Here is a 24336-nt window from a genome sequence, read left to right as displayed (position 1 = left end):
TTTATATAGCCTCTGTAGAAACTATCTACACCCTCACTTATCTTAACTGCACTACTGTATAGCTCTGTGTAAATAATCATTCTGTACATTCAATAATCTTTAATCCTACAACTGTTTACAACTTGCATAGTTCCCATTTCTGTATAGCTGTATATCTCAGATTCTGTAAAGTTATTTATTTCATATTCTGTATAGTTTTTTATATTTATATCCTGTCCATATCCTGTACATAGCTTGTACTCACTACAGCCTGTACATACTTATAGTTATAGAATATTTACAACATACTTCATACCGTGTACATTACAACATACCATAATAGACCCATTTCTGTAATATACTTACATATCTATACTATTGCTAATATATATTGTAATATATCTATATCACTAAAGCACTTCTGGATGGATGCAAACTGCATTTCGTTGCCCTGTACCTGTGCATGTGCAATGACAATAAAGTTGAATTCTATTCTATTCTAACTGTCATTCATCAGTCCAAGAAAGAAAAAAATGAATTAATTGACAAATTGGTTAATGAGTCAGTCATAAGCTACACTTCATGTTATTTAGAAAGAATTATATCGAGGGGTGGGCAAGCGTTGGCGCTCCAACACTCCACCCTCCACCACCAACACCATTGGATGAGAGTGTGGTTAGTGCAGTGGAACTGATATTTACTGAAGCACATTGATGAAGACAGTTTTCATTTACTTTAGTTATCTCTATGTTATGCCCCTTTCTATCTATACTCTGGTGTTCCTTAGTGTTCTTTTGGCTATGTCTTATTTTGCATATATACTATTTCTAAAATCTTCTTTTTCTTTTAGCTGCTCCCTTTAAGGGTCACTACAGCGGACTGTCTGCTTCCATCTCACCCTATCCATAGCTTTTTTTTTCAGTCACACCAACCCTCTGCATGTCATCCTTCACTAAATCCATGACTCTTCTCTGAGGTCTTTCTCTTTTCCTAGTGTTTGCCCATCTCAACCTTGCCTTTCTGCATCTCCAAACCAATCAACCTGAGCTTTCACTCTCATGTACTCAAAGCTAATACTGTCCAAATCCCAACAAAAATCTTGCCATCTTCAGCGCTGCCACTCTGCCACTCCCCCTCCTGTCTTTTTTCAGTGCCTCTTTATGCTTTATGCCATATTATAGTTACCTGGCAGTATATAGTACCCACAGTGTTTTTTACTCCAAATTTATTTGCTGTGTTGCTTCTGATCAAGTAGCCTGATTTCCTGTGTCCTGCTGCCTTGTTCTTGGTTTTTTATGTTTCACTCCATTTGATGAAATTGTGGAAACAAGCCCTATAACAGCACAGCAACAGCAAAGACTCAAAGCAACAGAAGCCTTAAGACACACTGGCTGCAAACCATACTGCATTTGGCCAAAAGACAAGACCAACGAGCCACATACAGCAAGCGTTGTCTGTACAGTGCTGCCCTCAAGTGATGGCAGTGATGTATAAATCATTGCCATCACATAGCTGTTCAAGTACAGAGCCATGGCATGTCTGCTCAGAGCTATGTAAGCTTCTATTACAACAATAAACAAGTAAAACTAAAGATCTTTGATGGTTTAAGATAAATGCAAACATATGTTATGTCTTATTTTGTCACCTGACTCAATGGAGCCTGTAAAAAATTTTATATCAACCTCGGTGAGGTCTATTTGTGTGATATCACAGACCTGTTTCAAAAAGTTTGAGTCAATAAAAAGCTAATCAGAACTGGCTCTGAGTATGTTCACCCTGAGTGTGTGTTTGGATAGTTTCAGTAAACAGAAGAATATGAGCAGAAGACGCTATATAAATGCAATCCATTAAGACAACAGAGTCATTTTAATCACTTCCATCAACCCACTCTTGACATTTCAGAATAGATAAAGCTGAGACCAAATTCAGGTTACAAAGATCAAAGAAAAAGACCGGATTCTTGTAGTATTGCCTCTTTACAATACCACAGTGACTTTAATTAGATGATTGGCTGACAAACAATTTCAAAGGGCAGCTAAAGGTTGATGAGTAACAAAAAAAATGAGCAAAGAAGATACAGTGGATGATCACAGAATTCTTTCCTTGTTTAAGGAAAATAAAATGGATGGATGTGAGTTCCATCCACTCAAATGAAAAAATGGTGTCCTGAACTTTTCCATGAAATGAAATATTGATGAAGCTGTTTTGTTAAACATCAGGGTATCCCGTAGGTGCAGATTTTTAGGTAATAATAGTAATGATAATGGATTGCATTTATATAGCGCTTTTCGGGGCCCTCAAAGCGCTTTACAATTCCACTTTTCATTCACTCTCACATTCACACACTGGTGGAGGCAAACTACAGTTGTAGCCACAGCTGCCCTGGGGCAGACTGACAGAAGCCAGGCTGCCATATTGCACCATCGGCCCCTCTGGCCAACACCAGTAGGTGATAGGGTAAAGTGTCTTGCCGGCCAGCAGAGAGAGAACAGGGGGATCAAACCAGCAACCTTCCGGTTACAGATGAGCTTCCCAGTCCCCTGAGCCACGGTCGCCCCCCAGGTGGATGGATATTTCCTCCCAGACAACAGAACAGCTCTATTGTCTTCACCAGTGGGTGTCATTTACTCCTAAAATATGAATATAATTCATCCATGAGTTCACAGAATCACTAGATACTTTGTGATGAATATACAGTGTTGGGGAGTAACGGAATACATGTACCGCTGTTACGTATTTAAAATACAAAATATGAGTAACTGTATTTAGTTACAGTTACCATTTAAAAAGGTGGTATTTAGAATACAGTTACTTTGTTGAAATAAATGGATTACATGGCGGTATTTTCCTGTTTCATATTGTCGCGGGTCAGGACTGTTTGGGTTTTGTTTGACAGCTACGTTCTGTTGTTCCAGGCGGCAGCATTACGGTTACCATGGTTACAGGGTGACTGTGTGTTTCCTGGGTGAGAGAGCGCCTTTTTGTTGTTGTTGTTGTGCTAAGCTAATAGGCAGAATGCTACAGGCATAGCCCTAAAGAATGTAGCCTAACAGCATGATAATATATTAGGTAATCCAAAGTATTCAGAATACGTTACTCTCATTGAGTAACGTAACGGAATACATTACAAAATACATTTTGGGGCATGTATTCTGTAATCTGTAGTGGAATACATTTTAAAAGTAACCTTCCCAACACTGTGAATATAATACAGGGTGGGCCATTTATATGGATACACCGTAATAACATGGGAATGGTTGGTGATATTAAAGTCCTGTTTGTGGCACATTGTTTTTCTTGTGACATTACCAATAAGTTTGATGTGTCACATGGCCCTCTTCCTATTGAAAAAAACAAAAGTTGTATTCAAGATGGCCGACTTCTAAATGGCCACCATGGTCACCACCCATCTTGAGGAGTTTGCCCCCTCACATATACTAATGCGCCACAAACAGGACTTTAATATCACCAACCATTCCCATTTTATTACAGTGTATCCATATAAATGGCCCACCCTGTACATGCAGGTGTTCTTTATGCTCATCCAATCTACCTCCCCTTCTCACTCAAGCAGGTTTGCTAGTTTCTAGCTAATCTCAGGATGACATTTTTAATAGGCCCTTTTACAGTTTATAAACAGTGATGACGTAGTCGGTAAAAGGGACTATTACTTTATGAGTAGGCAACACATGCACATTTGCTTCACCTCAATAAAAACAGAAAAGCTCTCGGATAACAGACAGAATCAAGAACTCATTGCACTCTGACTGTCAGTCTGAACCCAAGCAAACACAGAAGAGGACGAATAAGTCTTACATCACTCATACATCAGGGTACTTTTTGTTGATTACAGCTCCGCATTCAATACTGTCATCCCACACAAACTCACTCACAAGCTGGTAACACTCGGCCTGCACCTAACCCTATGTGACTGGCTACAGGACTTTTTGACTGGCAGGCCCCAGTCCGTCAGGATCGGCAACAGGACTTCAGCCAGCATTATTACAAACACTGGCGTTCCACAAGGTTGCGTCCTCAGTCCCATCCTCTACACCTTGTACACCCACGACTGTGTCACCTCCAACAAAGATAACATCATTTTGAAGTTGTGGACGACACTGCAGTGATCGGTCACATCACTGGAGGGGACGAAGCGGCTTACAGGAGGGAGTTGGCAGGTCTGGTGTCATGGTGTGAGGACAACAACCTCACCCTCAACACTGACAAGACAAAGGAGATGATAGTGGACACGAGGAAGAAGAGGACGCCTCACCAGCCGCTGTTTATCTGGGGCCTAGAAGTGGAGAGGGTGAGCAGCTTTAGGTACTTGGGCGTCTACATCTCTGAGGACCTCACCTGGACACTGAACACCACACAGCTGGTGTATTTCCTGAGGAGGCTGAGGAAGGTTCTACAGCTGCACACTGAGCAGCTGCATTACTTCATGGTACAGCAGCACTACTGGCATGGACCACAAACGCCTGCAGAGAGTGATAACAACTGCAGAGAAGATCATCCAGACTCTGCTGCCCTCTCTGCAGAGCATCTACCATCGCAGAGTCCAGAGGAGAGCTGCCTCCATCCTCAAATACCCCACACACCCCCAACACGGACTGTTCATGCTTCTGCCCTCAGGACGGAGGTTCAGAAGTGTGAAATCCAGAAAATCCAGACTCAACAACTCCTTCTTCCACACTGCAAACAGACTCTTGAACAGCTGACCTGTTTTTGAACAGTAATAATAATTTTTTTTTTGCACATCAGGTCATTCTGCATATTAAGCCAGCATATTAAGCTATAGCTCTTTTGCATACATCTCTGTTTCACATCTCCATATTTTGTCTCCTTTTCTGTCTTTGTTTATTTATTTATTTGTACTATTGTATTTATATGTTCTATTTCTATTGTATATATTAATCGGCGTCTGTGGGTGGACAGCAAAGAAAGAATTTCATTGCACAGAGAAATGCCTTTTTCTCTTATGACATATGACAATACACACTTTGAATCTTGAATCAAAATCAATTAGATAGAAAAGTTAATAAAAAAATTAAAATAAGAATGTATTTAAAAGTTATGCAGGATGTCCAACAACCTTATTGCCAAACATTGTGCTTGAGTGAAACTTGCACCCATAGAGCCACCAAACTACAGGTGGTGAGAGCAATTACAAAGACGTGTTCTCATATCTTACCTACATGGAATAGTTTTTCTTTTCTTTTATTTACTGTAATTTGTAATGGAGCATGAAAAACTTTAAGCAGGATTTCTCTGACTCACAGTCACCTTTGGCAAACCCATTATTCCTGGCCGGTGTAAAACGTGTTACTAGCAGCCACAACAGCAGATTTAAAACTTTGGTGGACTGCAAAATTCCAGGAGATTTGTCTTCTTCTGATGAGCTTAATCAGCATTATGTGAACTTGCTGTTTTATAACTTGATTGTAACACATGTTCATATGTAGTCCAGCTTTAACAGAAGTGTGTTGCTTAGTCATAACCTTACCATTACCTTAAATGTTTTTTTAAAAAGGTAAGTGATAGGATTTCTGGCTTTATTTTTACAGCCTTGAGACCATCAGTTTTTATGTGTTTGCACTGCCATAAATCAAATGACTCTATTCACTACTGGATATTCAATATGTTCTCCCATATTAGCTTGTCTTCATTGACACACTGTTAAACTCAGAATTAAGTTTAAAATCCAAGAACTACAAAGTTATGAATGATCAGACCTCATAGTATAATTATCCTATTGGAGCATTTCACTCTCAAAGTAAAGGCTTCCTTGTGATTCCTTAAGTTTCTAAAAGTAAAATGCCAGCCAGATTCCTCTGTTATCAAGCTCCTCTTCTGTTGAAACAGCTCTAAGTTTGGGTTTAGGAGAGAGACACTCTCTCCACTTTTAAGACTATGCTTAAACCTTCATTTTGTCTGGATCCAGCACATAGTTGGAACTGAATCAGATAAACCTGCAACGTCCCTCAATTAACATCCCTTCGTGCATTTAAATGCCACTACAGAATGTCATTAGCCTTTGTGTGCTGTTTCCTGTAGACTGTGTTTCGTCCTTCTTGTTGTGCTACACTCTCCGCTTTTCTTATCTAAAACTGATTTAATAAATACTCGGCCTTGGTACTGAGGCAGATACCAGAAATAGGTGCGTCTTGGACGCGTCCTCTGACGCGTAAAACTTAATCGTGGTTCCATTCGCTGCCTTCTACGCCACGACGTCATCATGAAGGGGCGGGAGCACGGCGTCGAGTGGGTAACCAAACAGCAGCAGGGGAGAAAGCCACCGGCGGATGCGCATCGTTCAGGTGAGATTCAGTGGAATATAATGATAATTACAATGAGGTGAAGGCATTGACGCGCTCTTTGATTCCTCCTGGTTTGCAGGTAAACGGAAGGATTGTTTTATAAATATGAGAAAACTTAGACGCTTACGCTGATATGGTAGCTACGTAGCTAGTATTAGCTAGCAGTGGGCTGACGGTAATGTGTCGCTCGCTGTTAAACCCGCTTTCCATGTTTCACCACCTTATTGATTTGAATTAGAACAGGCAGTAGAGTAGTCTTCAATAGATTTTAATAATGTTACATTATTAGCCCGGTATTATTGCTCTTACGTGGCTGAAGGTAAAGCTGCTACACACATGGCAACGAAATCGTAACTCCTTCGCCCATGAAAACAGGATAATCAGGGAACCATCGAGCCACATTTTTAAGGCGACTGCTCGATATGTACTTTGACAGCTATACTACTGTCTTTCACTCAGGTCATATACATCATCCCGTTATCCAGCTGTAACTTACACGAGGATTGGGTCTTGAATAGAGAAGTGTTGCATTAGGTCACGATAACAGTTTACTACCTTTCAGTGACCTCTCACTGACCAGACATTTCGTGTGTTTGGTGGAGCTCCAGGTTGTGTAAAGCTGAGTGCAGAGACAAAGCTCGGTCATGCAGCTGGCCAGCTTTCACTTCTGAGGAGACGGCTGAAGAATCCTGTGGTGTCCGTAGAAAAAGATCCACCATGTAGAGGATTCCTGAGTGCCGTCTGAATGTTTGATTAAAAACTCTTATGCCTCTTTTCCTCTAGTAATGTTGCAAACACGCTCAAAAGAACTGCGTTGATAGTTTTTGTGACAATTTATTTGCCCACATACCCAGTCACAGCAAACAAGAAAGTTCGGTTCAACCGACATTTCTTGTAACACAAGGGTTTGTCAAAAATCTGCAGTGTCATTCCAGGTGTAACACTGCACATGTGCAAAGCTCACATTTCATTGTTCAGTGATTAGTTGATAACACCAAATTGCGCATACACTAGGTTTTAATGGTTAGAAATGTAAAGGAAAATATCAAGGCTCCGGTAGTGATCTGATTTTTGGAGAAATAGAATTTTTAGTATATGTGTAATATTTTCTAATTGTTAGAGCTCAAAAAAGTTAATAACAAGCTGATATTGGCTATTTGCTGAGTTATCACTATTGGCATTTATGTAAGCTGATACATCAAATTTCATAAAGTAAAGAAGAGGAGATAGATACTAGGGTTCTCACAATATTAGAATTTGAAACTTGATACTGATATCCAGGAAAATACTCAATATCAGTTTTGTAATGCATCCTGCAGCAGTAGAAGTCATGGTGAAGAAATCATAGTTTGAAAAAGTTAACTTGTAATTTTCCCAAATACAAGTTAATTTAACAAAATACGTATTTAAGATGATGTTTAGAGGTTCTGTTCATTCCACAAATTGTTTAGATCATGTCATGACGGATTGTGGGGGGAAAAAAGTATTTCAGAGCTAAACAAAAGGGTAGAACCACCACAGTGCCTAGACATCTGAGATCATTTAATCATTGTAGCATTTTGGAAAACTTACAAATTAACTTTAAATAAGATGTGGTGTTAGTTTTATATAATAGCGAAATAAAAAAAACGAAGAAGATAAAAAAAACAAAAACAGTCACTGTGAAAGACTGAACCAGTCACTGCCTGCACTATAAAACTGACCTGACAGCTGGCGGCTAAATTTTTTGAGTTTTTGTTCTTTTTGTGTTTGTTTGTTTTTTTTAAACCTTCAGCTCGTGTACCTAATCTTTGAACCATCCTCACTTCTTAGCATGCGGTGACTAAGGCGGAGGCCTGAAGGCGCTGTGGGTCCATTGGTGGCAGTGGGAGCAGGAATCCAGCTTAGATGAAGGATGAAGAGCCCGGTGCACAGATGTAGGGATGTGGAGCATAACCGTGGACAGTCTGGGGCTGGGGGAGGAACCAGCTGCCTACAGGAGGAACAGCGCATCCCCATCTCCAAAGACGTCATCACTTCCTCCTCTGCCTCGGCCATGTGGTTCATCAGGGATGCCTGCGGCATTGTGTGTGCCATCATCACCTGGCTGCTGGTCTTGTACGCTGAGTTTGTGGTGTTGTTTGTGATGCTGTTGCCCTCCAAGAACCTGATGTACAGTATTGTGAACGGGACTCTGTTCAACACTCTGGCCTTCCTTGCCCTCGCCTCTCACCTCAGGGCCATGTGCACTGACCCTGTAAGTCAGGTTGCATTGGATTATTCATGCATACGAATTGTTTTAATTCTCAATGTCATGCTGACACTTAATGCTCTTTAGCTTTATGAAGTTCTGATTAATGTAGCAGACATTTAATAAAATGACCATTATGGTGATTAATGAGCTGCACATATAACTGAGGTCATCTACTTTATGTACATGTTTCCTGCTAGGGGGCCGTGCCAAAAGGAAACGCCACCAAGGAATACATAGAAAGCCTTCAACTGAAACCAGGACAGGTGGTCTACAAATGTCCCAAGTGCTGCAGCATCAAGCCTGACCGAGCACACCACTGCAGGTAGGGCAAAAAGGATGCGAAATTCCCACTGCCGCATTTGACATTCACAAACTTAGTCCTATGCATCGCTTTAGTGCAGTAACGTCCCCAATTGTAACCTTTCATAAATCCTGAAACTGGTGCAATTCCCATTCTCGGAGGGAGTGACCGAGGTTACTTATTTCTAGCTGCAGCTTACAGATAGAGCCCAACCGATACAGGATTTTTGAGACAAATACCATTATTTGTTCATTTAAACATCTGATATCGGGTGATATTTTTTTCTTTCTTACCTATTAAGTATAAACAGATTTCCAGAACATTTGTTGTGTGTAGCTACTTATGATTCCTTACTAAGATAATATGACAGCGGATTCTAAAAATAGGTTTTATTGTCACATCAAGTTGGGGATTACTTGTTTACACTGTGCCACACTCTCCTCGGATCAGAGTCCCTCTGGTGGTCAAAGTATGCAACATCAGCCCTCTAACACAGATGAAGGGTGTTTTCCCTTCTATTGCTTACTTCTCATTTACTGGCTGCTATAAACACATACAAATGCAGACACTAAAATATTTGCCTATAATAAAAGTAGTGATATATTGGTCAGGCTCTATTTACATTTACCCTACATTTGGCCTGCAGGCCACATGCAGGCAAGTTTGAAAAGAGAACTAGTTGTAGAATACACTGTTGAATGTGTTTGGGTGTGATTGCTTTTAAAAAGCAGATGTTGTGGTTTGTTTGTTTTTTAGAACCAATCCATAAAGCAACATGAGTGACTAAATAAAGTGACAGACAGTTACAATAAAAGCATATAAAAAACAGGGTGCTACCTTTGTGAGATTCTGTTGTAGTTTCAGAATGATGACATTTTCAGCCTGTTTGAAGGTTAAGAGTTTGTTTTTGGATTAAATTTAGAATTAGGTTTAGGTTCAGACGAAGGTTTGGCTTAACCTGATGGTTACAGTTAGGGAGCAGAGGTTACATTGTGAATGAATACGCTCACAAAGATAGCCAAATAAACATTTGTGTGTGTGTGTCCCTACCAGTCAAAAGTTTGCACACACCTTCTCATTTAATGGTTTTTCCTTATTTTTACTACTTTCTACATTGTAGATACAAACTGAAGATATCGACTTTAAGAAGCAAGATATCGCAGTTATGTAGCAAATAAAAATAATGTCTTATATTTTAGATTACTCAAAAGTAGCCACCTTTAGCTTTGTTGAGAGCGCTGCAAACCCCTGGCCTTCTCTCAGTGAGCTTCATGATGTAGTCACCTGAAATGGTTTTCACGTCACAGGTGTGCCTTAGCAGGCGTCATCTGTGGCGTTTCTTTCCTTCTTAATGGGGTTGGGACCATCAGTTTTGTTGTGCAGAAGTCAGGTTTGTACACAGCTGACAGCCCCATTTGACAGCTGTTAGAATTCATATTATGGCAAGAACCAATCGGCTAAGTAAAGAGAAGTAAGAATCTAACATTACTTTAAGAACTGAAGGTCAGTCAGTCCAGAAAACTGCTAAATCTTTGAATGTGTACCCAAAAACCATCAAGCGCCCCAGGAAGAGTGAGCTCTGCTGCTAAGTATAAATTCATCCGAGTCACCAGCCTCAGAAACCGCAAGTTAACAGCACCTCAGATTAGAGCCCAGATACATGCCACTCCGTTCCGGTTTGTGTTTAGTTGGACCATCATTTCTTTTTCAACCGTACAATGACCCCAAACACACATGGCCTGGCCTCCACAGTCACCTGACCTAAACCCAATCAAGATGGTTTGGGATGAGATGGACTGTAGAGTGAAGGCAAAAAAGACAAGTGCTCAATAACTCTGGGAACTCCTTCAAGACTGTTGGAAAACCATTTCAGGTGACTGCCTCATGAAACTCATCAAGAGAATGGCAAGAGTGTGCAAAGCAGTAATCAAAGCATAGGGTAGCTATTTTGAAAAATATAAAACATATTTTGAGTTATTTCACACTTTTTGTTTATTACATACTTCCATATGTGTTCATTTATAGTTTTGATGCCTTCAGTGAGAATCTACAATGTAAATAGTCATGAAAACAAAGAAAAACAATTAAAACAATTATTTAAAAAATAAAAAACACTTTATCACATACCTAAAACAAAATCGTATTGAATGAAATACGACTTTGTATAAAGTACTTTTGCTATTGTGTTTGTAGTTGAATTCCCCTGCAATTTCAATTCTTCTTGTTCAATGAGAGAAATATAGGCTGTTTTGTGCTTGAACAAGTCTGTTGAAGTCAGGTTCAGTGTTTGGAAATGTGAAGGATAGTGGACAGGTGATGATCACTGAGAGAAGCTCTGTATTTGCATTTGTTAAACCCCTTCACTGAGTTTGTTCACATATCAAAGTAGATCCAAAGAGAACCAACATCTTCTCTGTTTGCATATGAGCAAGAATGTTGCTCTCCAGTTGGCTTGAAAGAAACTGCAACTTTCAAATGAAGGCCTTTACCAGGCTTTATATTTTATGTGCATGTAGGCCCTTGCTTTTCGATTTGGTGTTTAGATCATGCATTAGTGTAGTGTAGTTCAGGATTTCTCTTCTATCTGCATCTCAGACCTCTAAAATATCTTTACCTTTCTTTCTCCAAAACTCTTAAATTTCTGCCCCCATGCTCTTTGTGGCGGAGGTGTGGTCCCTGGCTCAGCTGCAGGGGAGGGGTGGTGCAGTGAGATCACGGGGCAATGCCGTGGTGGTTTGTGACATAGGTGTGTGACGTTTTTAGTTAACGATCTCTCTCTCTCTCTCGGTGTGTGAATTTTAGTGAAACCGGGGCAGAGAGTGGAGAGGTCAGAATGCGGCTGAAAGCTGCACCTGTGGGTGCCGAGCCGAGGAAACAGACAGAGAGACTGTCAGTAGTGCGTGTCAGCAATAAAAGAGGAAATAAACCCAAACAGTGTGTCTACGTGTGGTCATTCTTCACACTCTTCATCACTTTGCCCTGTATGAGTCACTTGACAGCTCTGTGGTAGCCTATGTCACCATTTTCAATCAAACAGTGTGCAACTAATTGTGATTCAGTGTTCTCTCCCTGATTACATCATTAACAGGGTTAATTTTTAGCCCTGACTTTCACAGTATCTTCTGGTATATAATACACTGCAAAAATAACAATTTCAGTCACTTTGTCTTACATCTGCTTAAAAGCGCCCACATTTTTTTCTCTGTCAGATTTGGATAGTAATCACTTGTAACACCTGTTAGTTGGTAACATTTTAGTCCAGGCTTGATCAGGCTTGGCATGTCTTGAGCCACCCTCACATCTCTCCATCTTCTGATTTCCTCATACGGTTCCACAGTTCCTCTCTTGGCACCCTATCTTCTGCTTTCTCTAGTTTCACAAAGACACAGTGGAGGTCCTTCTGACTCTTTCTATACTTCTCCATCAGCACTCTCAAAGCAAACGTCACATCTGTAGTGCTCTTTTTCTTCATGAAGCCACACTGCCCCTCACTGATCCTCACCTCTCTTTTATCCTAGTTTCAACAACTGCTTTCACATAAGTTAATGGTTTGGTTCATTGTTGTACATGCATTTAAAATAAAAACAGCATTTCCCTTCAAAATAAAACCAATAAATTTATATTGTGTTTTCCCACAAAACTGCTAAAACCTAAGTCATTCTCAAATGGGAATCTTACCCGACAGCATTTGGTTGCTAGAATGCATCAAACTGCATGATATATACTTATTTAGGTTTGCATCCTAATTTCCCATTTACCTCATGTGAGCTGCATGTAGCCTTGGGGGTGTATATAGAAGGAATATACTAGTAAGAGAGAACAACCTTAGCTCAACTAAACAACTTCAAATTCAGTACTGCTCTTACTCAGTTTCCTGTCAGTAGCAACTACTGAAGTGGATTCAGTGAATTCTTGTTGCGATAGGTGATGAACAAACACACATAGAATAGTATAGCTTATCGGGCCTTTATATTGTAATTGTGTTCATAGGCATGATTGTAGTCACAAAGCAGTAAAGCAACATATTAAATCTTCTCAGGAAATCCATTAATGATTTCCAAACACTCGCTGTTTGCACAGAACACCCAGCTTTAGCACTAGCCTTACCACCAGCTTCCTGTTTGCTCAAATGCAGAGAATGTAAATCCTTAAACTTTAGTATTTGCATTAAAAACCTTCATTTTTTTCAGTTTATCCCATATTTCATGTTGTCTTTTAGTTTCTTTGTATATTGACAAAACGTTTTGATCCTGGTTTTCAGTTGAATTTCTTCTCTTACAGTGTTTGCAAACGCTGCATACGGAAGATGGACCACCACTGTCCCTGGGTCAACAACTGTGTTGGAGAGAACAACCAAAAGTACTTTGTGCTTTTCACAGTAAGTCCACTGTTAGTCTGTAAATTGACGAAAAAACACCCTGAAGGTTACACCTGTCACATGATTTTCAATCATAAAGTCACCAGTTGTTGCTATAGAAATGGAGCCGTTTCTTGGTAAATGCCACTCTGTTTGTGGTTAGCCTGTGTTGTCAGTTCCTGCTCATTGTATCCACTTTCTCATTTTTCTTTTTTAACCCAGATGTACATTGCACTCACTTCTCTCCACGCTTTGGTCATGGTGGTCTTCCATTTCCTCTACTGCTTTGAAGATGATTGGACGAGTAAGTGCTTTTTCCTTTTTTTACAGTTCTCTTTAGCCTGCAAACACATAAAGAACAGAGCTCTAGATGTAAATAGACATCTTCCCTCAAACATGACAGTAAAGTAATTTGCTTGATTTTATATTTTGTATTTACATACATAACCATCTTACAATATTCTTCACATTAGTTTCCATTTCTTAAAGGACCATATATCTGTTCTTGTGTTTATCCCATCCTGTTTACATAAATGGGGGACAAACAAACAGAAACGCCTTCTACAGCCACGAAAATCATTGCAATTCAACTAAGGGGGGCACAGGCTGGCTCGTGTGGTCAGTAGATGAGCTACGCCAAATTCCCCTGATCTCAAACCAATCGAGCATCTGTGGGATGTGCTTGAGAAACAAGTCTGATTCATGGAGGCCCCACCTCACATCTTGCAGAACAGATACCACAGCACATCTGTCGAGGGAACCTACACAATATTAGGCAGATGCTCATAATGTTGTGCCTGATCGGTATACATATATGATCTTCATCCACTTTCTATCGGTTATTCTATTCAGCGGTGCTGGGAGTCTGTAGCCTATCCTAGCCCACTGCATCTACATACAACACAAAATCAAAGTTGCACATTCTCCCTCTGGTCTATAGTGGTGTTTGTCCAGCTACATTTTTTTCCATGTGAATTGCCCAGTTTTGAAAATGTTGGCTTTTTTTAGTTTCCAAAGTTATGACCCAGGCACTGCAAAAAAAAAAAATCCACAACTTCTTATCCATAATCAAGGATTCTTATCTATAAACAAGGTTTATGGAATAACCGCGTCATGAGGAAAGAGGTCTTGTTGCTGAGCTTTCAAATGATTTTTTTGGTGGGCTTTTAGTTTGTCAATGCAATTGCTATTTAGGTCCATAATATTAAAGAGAATGCAGGCATTTCTATTGGTGATAAAACCAAGCAACTGAAACCTAAACAATCTGGACATACATCAGACCACAGGCTAGAGGAAAGGATCATTTTGGGCCATCAGACAGATATTTATGTCCTGCCACTATAAGTGTCATTATATGGCAATGCTTGCAACTCCTTAGGACAAATGAAAATATGAAATATTGTTGACATGAGTACATCTTGTCTCTACTTCTTTGTTGTGACATTTATTTTCCTTCCAGTTACTGATGCCGTAACTTCCTGATCCCGTACAATAGTCTTTAAGAAGTTGACCTAAGCTCATACTCGCTGGCTTCAAAGCTTTGCATCGTCACTGTAGAGCTGCAGTTGGATGCAGTAGTTTTTTGATAGAAGTGCAGCAGTTCCTCTATGAATCTCTTCTTTGCCCTTTCACTTCCCTGTGTCCACCTCCCTCCCATTCCCCCAGAGTGCAGTACCTTCTCTCCTCCAGCAACAGTCATCCTCCTCATACTCCTGTGCTTTGAGGGCCTCCTCTTCCTCATCTTCACCTCTGTGATGTTCGGCACCCAAGTCCACTCCATCTGTACCGACGAGACCGTAAGTGACCCAGTTTACCATCCTGTTAACCACCTCCTTTTAACTCCTCTGTGCTTCAGGACTTCTCCCTGCTGCTGCAACTCTCAACTTCTTTTAACATGAATATCTTTAACGTCTCAAAACATCAGCTGACGTCTCTTACTCTGCAGCAGAACTTCAACCTTAAGTGCCTTAAAAGCAAATAATTTGAGTTACACCTACCATCATATCAGAAATTGCAGAGGTGGATCATAGACTTCTGTAGAGCCTGATTTGTTTTTGCAACCAAAGGAAGTCACCTTCTACTGGCTGTTTTTCCATCTTTTTTATGGCAGAGTGACAATAACAATGCCTCAACTCCAACCTGCCAATGTTTAATTCATACTGTCTTTTAAAGTATGAGGCAACTGTGGCTGTGACTGTTGCAGTATCAATCTGTAAATAGGACCTTTCCTCACACGAGACATTTAGACTCAGCAGGAAAAGTGCAGGTGTAACTCATAACAGCAATAATAGTAACATCTCAGTCCTTTCCAGACTTGTGGATTAATGTGATACAAAATCAAGCAATTCTGTACTCCTGTGCTTCTTTCTGTTGTGGAGATGTCTCATGTAACAAAAGGTTCATTAGCCTGATTTATCTATACATCCATCCTCATCCTTCTCCCAGTGTTACTACCCCAACTATATATAAGCTCTCTCTCTCTCACTCACTTTGTCTTTGGTGAGCTAGTTAAACTGAATAAAGTCACAACTTTTCACAGGCAAATAGTGCACGCAGCTTTGTGTGCATTGGCTAGCTTTAATAAAGGAGACTAAAACACAAAGTTTACCAGTTAAACTGCTGAGCAGAGTCCAGATTTTACACCTGCTCATTACCAGTAGTCTGCCCCCTGGTGGTGAGTCTAATGTGCTGTTCATGAAGGGCAGGCCTGTATGCAATTTTATAATAAAGGTCCGTTTGTCAGTGTATCAGCGAAAGAAGGAATCTCTGTCTTCTCAAATTTGGAGCTGAAATAATCAAGCACACGGCGCCTGTGTGCATGGGAAGCATAGCTCACCAAACCAAACTCTCCCTGTTTTCAACTTCTTTTTGTCTGCAACTCCAGACCTTATTTATTATGAAGAGAGGGCTTTAGCATACACAGGGCTGTGCAACACACAAGGGAAGGGCACAACATCGGCTCTCCACTGTCCTAATTCAGCAGCGCCTGACGTGCAGCCCCCGATGATCTTATTTTTATCTTTCTAATACAGAAATGGGTATTTGGAGTTTGTGATTACTGTGATCGCTGGGCCGCAAAAGCACACCAACTGAAGTTTGGTTGTCTCTCGTTTTCAGGGCATAGAGCAATTGAAAAAGGAAGAGAGAAGATGGGCTAAAAAAACTAAGTGGATGAACATGAGGGCGGTATTCGGACACCCTTTCTCCATATTGTGGTTTAGCCCTTTCTCCACCCCCGACCACGGGAAGGCTGAGACCTACCAATATGTGGTGTGAAGGCTCAGCACAGGGAGTGATCAAAACCAAAGTGGGAAGGCCTGCACCCCCCCCCCCCCCCCCCACACACACACACACACACACACACACACACACACACACACACACACAGCTCAACGCGATTTACACTGTATATCCCACATTAGCAATGGACAGCTTTTCATGTGCTTTTTTTGTGTTGCCAACTAAGTGCTCTATACGTTTTATTTTTGTGTTGCCTTGAGTGAGTCGAGTTGCAGAGAAAAAGAAACACTTTACAGTCGTGTTTGCAAACACTGTGATGGATCTGTTTGTTTCTGACCTGCTTTCTTTCTCCTCTATCAGAAGCCCCTCTCTCTTCTTACTGTTTCCTTTTTGCTTCTCCCTAAAGGGTTAGTTCAGCTAAATTATAAAGAAAAAGCAGGTATTATGTATTTCCTGTAATTGCCAGCTAATTTCATTACAGTGAAAATAGGAAATGATGTATAAGGTAAACAAAAATGCTTCATAAACTGGCGAAGCACCGAGTTTTAGGACATTTTAAGGACTATTTTAGGGTAAAACTGGCTGGAAACTGCAGGTCTCCAGATTATATTAAAATCACACATCAGGGTTAGAGTTACTGTAATTCCACATTAGCTATTCTGATGCCAGTAGAGAGCTTGGTGGATTTTTTTAGATGAACTGACCCTTTAAATATTACTCAATGTCAGTGTGTTCCAGACATGGACTGGATAAAGCTTTTAAATGGGTCTACTCAGGAATGGATTGTCTGAACCATTCAGTAATCAGACCCACGCTCAGGCCGACCCTCTGTTATAGTGCTGTACATAGCACATCAACATCTTGCCTTTGTTACAGTGGGATTTTTCATAGTTACTGAAAAAAATCTCTCAAGAATCAAATGCAAAGAAAGTGAAAGCAAAACACAACAATTCTAAAAAAGAATTTACATTAGAATTGCATAGAGTGCTCCATTTGGTTATGATAATCTTCACCTTTGTTTCTGGGTTCAGACTTTTCCTCTGGTCTTTTTTTCAGCCCCAGTTCTGACACAAAGCTCTCGTGTGGGCTAGTTACACTTAGATGAACATGTCAGTGGACTGAAAGTAAAACTCCATTAATTAGAGAATGGGCTATCCCTCAGTCTGTCCTAACTGAGATGTTATTATGACTGCTGTTGACATTAGAAGGTATTACCGCTTGTTGAATCTGTGCATCACTGACTGTTGTCTAAAAGTAGCTGACCAATGGGGACGCAGCACTGTAAGGCCAGCCATGAGAACTTCACAACGGTGGCGCTCTTGTAGTTTCTATGTATGTTCTACCTTTGAGTGTTTTTGCTCTTCTTTGATTCACTTTTTTCATTCTTGGGAGATTTTTTTAAAATTTCATTAATAGGACAAAAGTTAATCCAAAGACTTTTGGTCTGTTATGTTTGTGATGAGAGTTCTAATTTTCCAAATGGATCCCTTTTCTTCCCTATTAGCAGTGACTTTCAGATTGTCTCATTCTTACATTCAGGGTGGAGTTGAAAGCAGTTTTGAAAACAGAGCTCTGTTATCTCATCATGTAAAAACCTGCACATTACACTGCATTTAACCGTTTGGGTTCTCATTAATGTAAGACTACACGAGGCAAGGGATCGCAGTGGTACCAAAAAGCAGAGCTGATAGCCTGCTGTGACTAAAGGATAGCAGATGTACTGAATATTTAAAGTGGGCTTGTTATGCTCATTCCCAGCTCCACAGTTCCATTCTTGGTCTCTGTTTTCTTTAAACTGTGAATCATGCAAAGCTAAGCTAGTAATCTTTATTTATCCTGTGAGGGACCTTTGTGCTCATCTGAAACGAGGTGGTGTAGTTCCCTACCTTTGAGGCAGCCCTTTCTCAAAACCAACTATATTCTGATTGGCTGCCTCTTGTAAAAAGAATGTTTGAGTTGGATGGAGCTTCTGTGTCCACAGTCAGAGCCAGAGAGCCATGTTAGAGAGATCCTCTGTCTTTGACATCAAACAGAGGAAAGAGTAGAACAAACTGTTTGAAACTGAGTTTAGAGCAGTCTGAAGTCTCACCTCATTATTTGAAACTTATTTAATATAAGCACCCAGCATAATAACACAAAGTATGGCTCAAAATAAGGAAAAGCAAAACAAATTAGGTCTGATTTAGTAGCTGACCCTTGATCAGCTATTGAAAGTCCATTTTGGAGGATCTCTGTGATTAAACAAAAAAGACCAAAAAGTCACGCTGCAGCCTAATCATGTTTTCAGTGATTTTTAGCACCTACAACATTGTCCCTGTTTCCTCTCTGATACATGCTCAAGAAAAACAAAGCCTCTTGGAAGACAGAAATGCATCTTATTTTTGGCTAAAACAAACCAGGAGGTTTCTGTTTGTTCCAGCAAACAGATCCAGATTCTCAGTGTTTAAGCTGGCAGTCTGAGTTCTGCTAAAGGAAGGAAAGGGAAAGCCTTTCAAAGGTGACTGATGTCGACCTCAGCCTGTCTTTAAGCAGGAAAAACATGTGGGTTAGAATGATGCTGACAGTCTGTCAACATATGTTCATTCTGGATTTTGTTTTTTATGTTGTTGGGGGTTTTTTTTGTGTTATTTTTTTTATAAGAAAGGTTTAGCCTCCTACAGTAGCCTCCCACTAACACTCTGTTTGCATGAATACGTGCCAGTGAATCACAGCTCTAAGCCCATGTGGTGTTTTGATGTTGTGAGCGTGTGCCAAATTCAATAAAACCCACAATTCTGCGATTATTTGGGAACCCTTTGATATGAATTTGCTCTGAAGGGACACTGGCTTCAGTTTAAAATCCTCTTCGCTGCCGGAAATGTATAAAATCGTGTTCGGAGTTAAAGAGAAGACGTGGATTTAGAATATTCATTTCTGCACCATGCCAGCCTACAAAGCATTTAACCGAGGTATTAACATTCACTATCCAATTTAAAGTTGTTAAAAAAGAAGATTTAATTTCACTTTGTATTTCTTTGTATTTATCATTTGAGATTTTCTCCTGGGTGAACTGCTTTGTTCCAAAGTGTGCGGTTTTATTCTTCTATTCTTTGTTTACATGATATTGTGTGTATCCTTTGTTTTTGAATGCATGGTACAGCTGAAGGCTAGTTTAATTGTGTATGTGAAACACTGCTGGTATGATGAAGCAGCTGAGTGACGGCAGAGATTATTATTATTATTATTGTTTTGTTTTGTTATTTTTACAGAAATTTTAATTCTTTCTAAATATTCTGAAGAGATTTCAGCACGTGCACAGAGAATAAAATCTTCTCAGATGCAATGCAACAACTGTGTTTGCTTCCTTTGTGGAGGTGCATTTATTTACTTTTGCCTGTCCCTTTATTTTATATTCAAATAGTAATACCGGAGCAGATGTGGGTTTTTTGTTGGGTTTTTTTCCTCCTTCTCCCCGTGCACACAGTTCTTATATGGCCCTCACATCCTGCATTTTCCCTCCGTCCTTGTCTTCCATTCTGCTCCCACGTCTGGGATCCTCCTCCCCCCGATACTGTGTCCTCTCCTCACTCATGCATTTTTGCTTTGGTTGATAACTCACTCTGCCGAAAGCTTTCCGAAGCAGACAGCCCTTTGTAATCTTGACTGAGGTAAGCTTGCGAACAGCAGTCACATTGGCCGTCCCCATCAAGCTTGACATGTCACATGTATGCACGCTTCAATCAGAAGGCCGACGTGTGCTTTCAGTTCCTCCTTTGCTGTTTTACTTCAACCAAACGGTTTGAATGAATGAGTGAGTTCTGTCTGTGATGCATGTGCCATCTGTTTATTTTTGAAGTGCATGCCAGTCTTTTTGGACAGCAGCATGAAATGTTGGGCATGTTTCTTTAAAAACAAATTGAATAACATGGAACCTAAAGCATTTAGAGGACACTGTTAAAACTCATCAGAAGTCAAGTCATCTAACTTCTCAGTTAGTGTTAACTGTAACTTGTGGCCATGAAGCAACCTTTGCACCAGTACACTAGAAGATGGCTGTAAAATCCACTGTTTGCACTGCATAAATATAAGTCCCAAAGTTGAAACTAATATTAGATTCAGCCGTCTGAGTTACCCAAATGGATCTTTGACTGTCACTAAAAATACTCTGTCAAGACTCAGGTTGTTTTTTTTTTACATTTACATTTAAAACACAAAATTCCCGAAAACTACCTTCAGTGGCATGTACTTGAGTTTCTTAACTAAGCATAAAGACTATAAACAGGGCACCTGCTAGCCTAACCCCGTAAGCACTCTAAAGCTCACAGAACTACATGTTGCCCCAAAAAGTTGATTCTGTTCATTTGGACGGAGCGTTTTCAGTGGGAGAAACGCTTTGTCACTCATCCAAGTGACTTCTTTAATGTCAGCTGATTGCAGGTTTACTTCACCTTATAAAACAGTACCTTTGCACAATGACTGAAACCTCCACCGGCAGGAGTGAAGGAGGCAATTTACGACCATCTATGAATCGAGGAGGGGGCTTAACGGTACCTCCTGCCATGTTACAATGCTGTGATTGCAGCCATTCCCCAACTCTCTGTGAATGGTACTCATGACCATTGATCAATGGTTTTTGATCAGTGCTGATAACAAATTTGCATATTAATGATCAAAAAACTCAACTGCCCATTGTTCGCCATTCAGTCATTATGCACATGTACTAGGATGAAGCGTTTTCAGTGGGAGAAACGTTTCGTCCAGATGAACAGAAGCAACTTTTAAGGATTTCCTAACCTGGATGATTGAGCATGCATCCAGATGAGTACATGTTGCTTTAGGTTAATATCTTGGAACACAGTCCTTCTAAAATAACTTCTTACATTAGTTCTAGAAGTATCTGTCAGCGTTACTTTTTGCCATTATACATTAGAAATCAGAACTGTTGGCCATCTTGAAATGAACCCCAAAACTAACAAACTGGAGGGAAAAACAATCCTATCCCACCTTCTCAAAGTTCAGGGTGACCTCTTCAAGTGCCTTCTGTTTGGACAGCAGTCGTGAACCCCAAATATTGAGTCTACTTTAATGAATGGCAAACATTTTTGAAGCTGGAGCGTGCCTACTATCAGTCAACACCCACACATTGGACATCAAAGCCAGAATCGCATCCAAAAACTCAGACATTGCGTATTTATCAAGCAGGGCTTTAAAGACTCCTTAAAAATGACTGATTTAGCACTTCTAGAGAGGCTGACATGTTTTGAGTGGGAGCCAGGTGAAAGCATCATTACTGTTACTGGTGTTGTATTATAAGCTGCTTCCTGCATTAGCCTAAGCCTCAAGTTTGTGGTAGCTGGCACTTGGTTTGGATTAGGAAGTAACATTCAAAGGTCTGAGGATAAAAATAAACGGACAAATTATTACCAAGAGGGCATCCACTGAAGCCTCATTTACTTCAGCTGGACTTAAATGTGCTTTGAGACAGTCAGCCAGTCCAAATATGTCTCTGGTGCTTTGTTGTAGGAACAAAGACCTGTAAAAGTAATCACATTCCCATCAGCCTCAGCTGCAGTTCAGTTTAGGTGTTAATTAGCAACCATTAGAGCAGCTGGCTCCACTGCCAGTCCCGTTCTCTTTGCTTCCTGGCCAGTACACACAGGATAAATGGCAGCAATGACAAGTAAATGATTAAACCCTCAACCTGAAGACTTTTTATTTTATTTTTTTAAATAAGCTGGACATGTTTAAGTGTCTGAGGGACTAGCACAAAAAAGCAAAACCATCACATAGTAACATACTATCACCAGTTTTGTGTTGTGGATGTCATTGATGGTGCATGCAGGTGATCCCATGCAGTGCTTTTTTTTTTTTTTTTTTTTTTTTTTTGCGCTTTGTTTGTCTCTCTGCCCCTTCACCTCAGAACCTCACTGTTTTTTGTCTCCAGGGGATCGAGCGGCTGAAGGGGGAGACGGGGAAGTGGGGGAAAGTTCCGTGTTGGGAGGCCATGCAGATTGCATTCGGAGGCCCCTTCTCACTGTCCTGGTGCAGCCCTTTTTCAGGCTTGAGCTGCAAGAAGAGCCCTGAGCACCACGTCGCCATCCCCCAGGGAGAGATCATCGAGGAGGATGTCATAGAGATACCACTCAACTAGCGCCACCTGCTGGGGAAAGCATAAATTGCAGACAGGCAGGATTTCTTGACAAGCACAAAGATATTTTTGAAACTGGACTTTCTAAATGTTGAAAAACTGCCCAGAATTTATTTTAATTATGTATGCATTTCTTTATGTACAGGACTTTTTTCTGGATATATTTTACAGTTTCTGTTCCTACCTTCAGTGTAGCCATTTGATAGGTGTGCAGAGCACCCATTATCAAACTTTTGTATCTTAGCTTAATACTTGCACACATAACTGAAGGTCTAATGTGCATTTTAAGGATCTCATATTTCTCTACTAAATCTGCCAAACCTGCAGCATTTTCCTGAATTTGTCTCTAGGAAAACGCTGTGAGGACTCAAAGCTCAGTCAGCTCAGTGTTTGGAGAAGAGAATACTGTAAAGTGCCTCCCTGAGCTGCCTCAGAACACCACTAACAGCAGCTCTGCTCCAGCACTGTAGCACAAATGGTTCCTTTCAACCTTCTTGCCTTCCCCCCCAGATTTGAACAGCCAGTTTCACAGATAACGGTTAAGCCTAGAAATACAAACTCTCCATTTGGAAAAGGTTTTTAGTCTAAGATTAGGCTTGACCCATGTCTGAGAAACTAGTTCGAGCTCACCTCGTGCCTTATCTATCTTTACTGAGCAAATGTTTGAAACACTACATTGTTTTATTACTCATCTTGATTCCAGACTGTCTCAAGTTGCCATTTTCATATTTCTCGCTCCATTGCACATGTGGGAAAAGGGCAGTAGATGACTTCATATAGAGGATTTTTATTGTGTGTGTATGTAAGCTGGAGGATAAGGGCTTCTAACTGCTAAATGGCTGCTGGACATTATGGGATCACTTATGTTTAATCATGTTTACATTGCTTTAATAATCTACTCATTGTGTGGGTTCCTTCCTTATATGAATGGTCATTCTTTTTTGTTTGTTTGTTTTAAATCTAGTGACAGATTATTTGTTTGTTTTTAGCAAATACATCTGCAGTGTTTGAATTGTACACCAAAAGCTACTGACAGTCCAGTTCAAAACTTAATAGGAACATTTTTTCATACAGCCTTATCATCTCATCTAATCGACTGCGAGAAAGGAAAAAAACATATTTATCAACGTGTCAGAGCACTCCTTACGTTGTGGTACATCTTATCTCCTGTTGTGTTTTTCTGCACTGATTCCATTCTGTTCCACTGTGACCACTTTCAGCTCTTCTGCTTCGATGCCTTTGATGATAGCCAACCACAGAAGACAAATACAGCTGTTGTGGTAGAAGTGTGTATCATAATTGGAGAAAACATTACACCTCATTTGCAGCTGAGGCACAGCTAAGTGGTCTGGAATAAATGGGTGTTCAGACAGAACAGCAGGCATGTTGTTTGTATCGTCCTGGGGGAAACACGGTGCCCTCCAAATTTTCATTCAATTTAATTTGAACAAAACACATCTGCACACCGGAGCTTGGCTTTATCGTTCAGTAGTTGTCACTGACCCATGTGGAGAGGGTTTATTTTAAATGTTTACCTCCAGCCTTTAATCATTACGCTTCTGCCGACTACTGCAGCTGGTCATTTGCATATCTTTGTGTGAGCTTTCTAGCTTTTGTGGGCATTGTAAGGTAACATATTCAACTGCAACTAGTTTGAACTAGTCGACAAAAAACGCTTCCTCAATTTTCTGGGCGTGCAGTCTTCTCCGGTGCTATCCCTAAAAGTACCACAAGGTGGTGCCAAACTCAAATCAATTGACTTTCTAATCATTCTCAATT

At 40.4% G+C, this 24336-nt stretch overlaps 1 protein-coding gene across 3 annotated transcripts; it reads left to right on the top strand.

The window, feature by feature from the left end:
• Positions 1 to 6213: 6213 nt before the first annotated feature.
• On the top strand, positions 6214 to 24267 carry zdhhc3a (zDHHC palmitoyltransferase 3a). Of its 3 annotated transcripts, none has more exons than XM_080897232.1 (7): positions 6214 to 6299; positions 8112 to 8535; positions 8730 to 8854; positions 13115 to 13211; positions 13413 to 13494; positions 14856 to 14986; positions 22354 to 24267. In XM_080897232.1, the coding sequence occupies exons 2-7, from the start codon at positions 8194 to 8196 to the stop codon at positions 22558 to 22560; spliced, it is 984 nt and encodes a 327-aa protein (XP_080753358.1). In that variant the 5' UTR covers positions 6214 to 6299; positions 8112 to 8193; the 3' UTR covers positions 22561 to 24267. The 3 variants fall into 3 exon arrangements, with proteins under 3 accessions (XP_080753358.1, XP_080753360.1, XP_080753359.1); XM_080897234.1 differs by lacking the exon at positions 22354 to 24267 and adding an exon at positions 16308 to 22303; XM_080897233.1 differs by having other exon boundaries at positions 6232 to 6299; positions 8074 to 8535.
• The last annotated feature ends 69 nt before the right edge of the window (positions 24268 to 24336 follow it).

This window comes from Rhamphochromis sp. 'chilingali' (genome assembly GCF_963969265.1).
Source record: "Rhamphochromis sp. 'chilingali' genome assembly, chromosome: 11".
Lineage (NCBI taxonomy): Eukaryota > Metazoa > Chordata > Actinopteri > Cichliformes > Cichlidae > Rhamphochromis > Rhamphochromis sp. 'chilingali'.
Note: the sequence above shows the minus strand (reverse complement) of the source record. Positions and strands in the feature narration are given on the sequence as shown.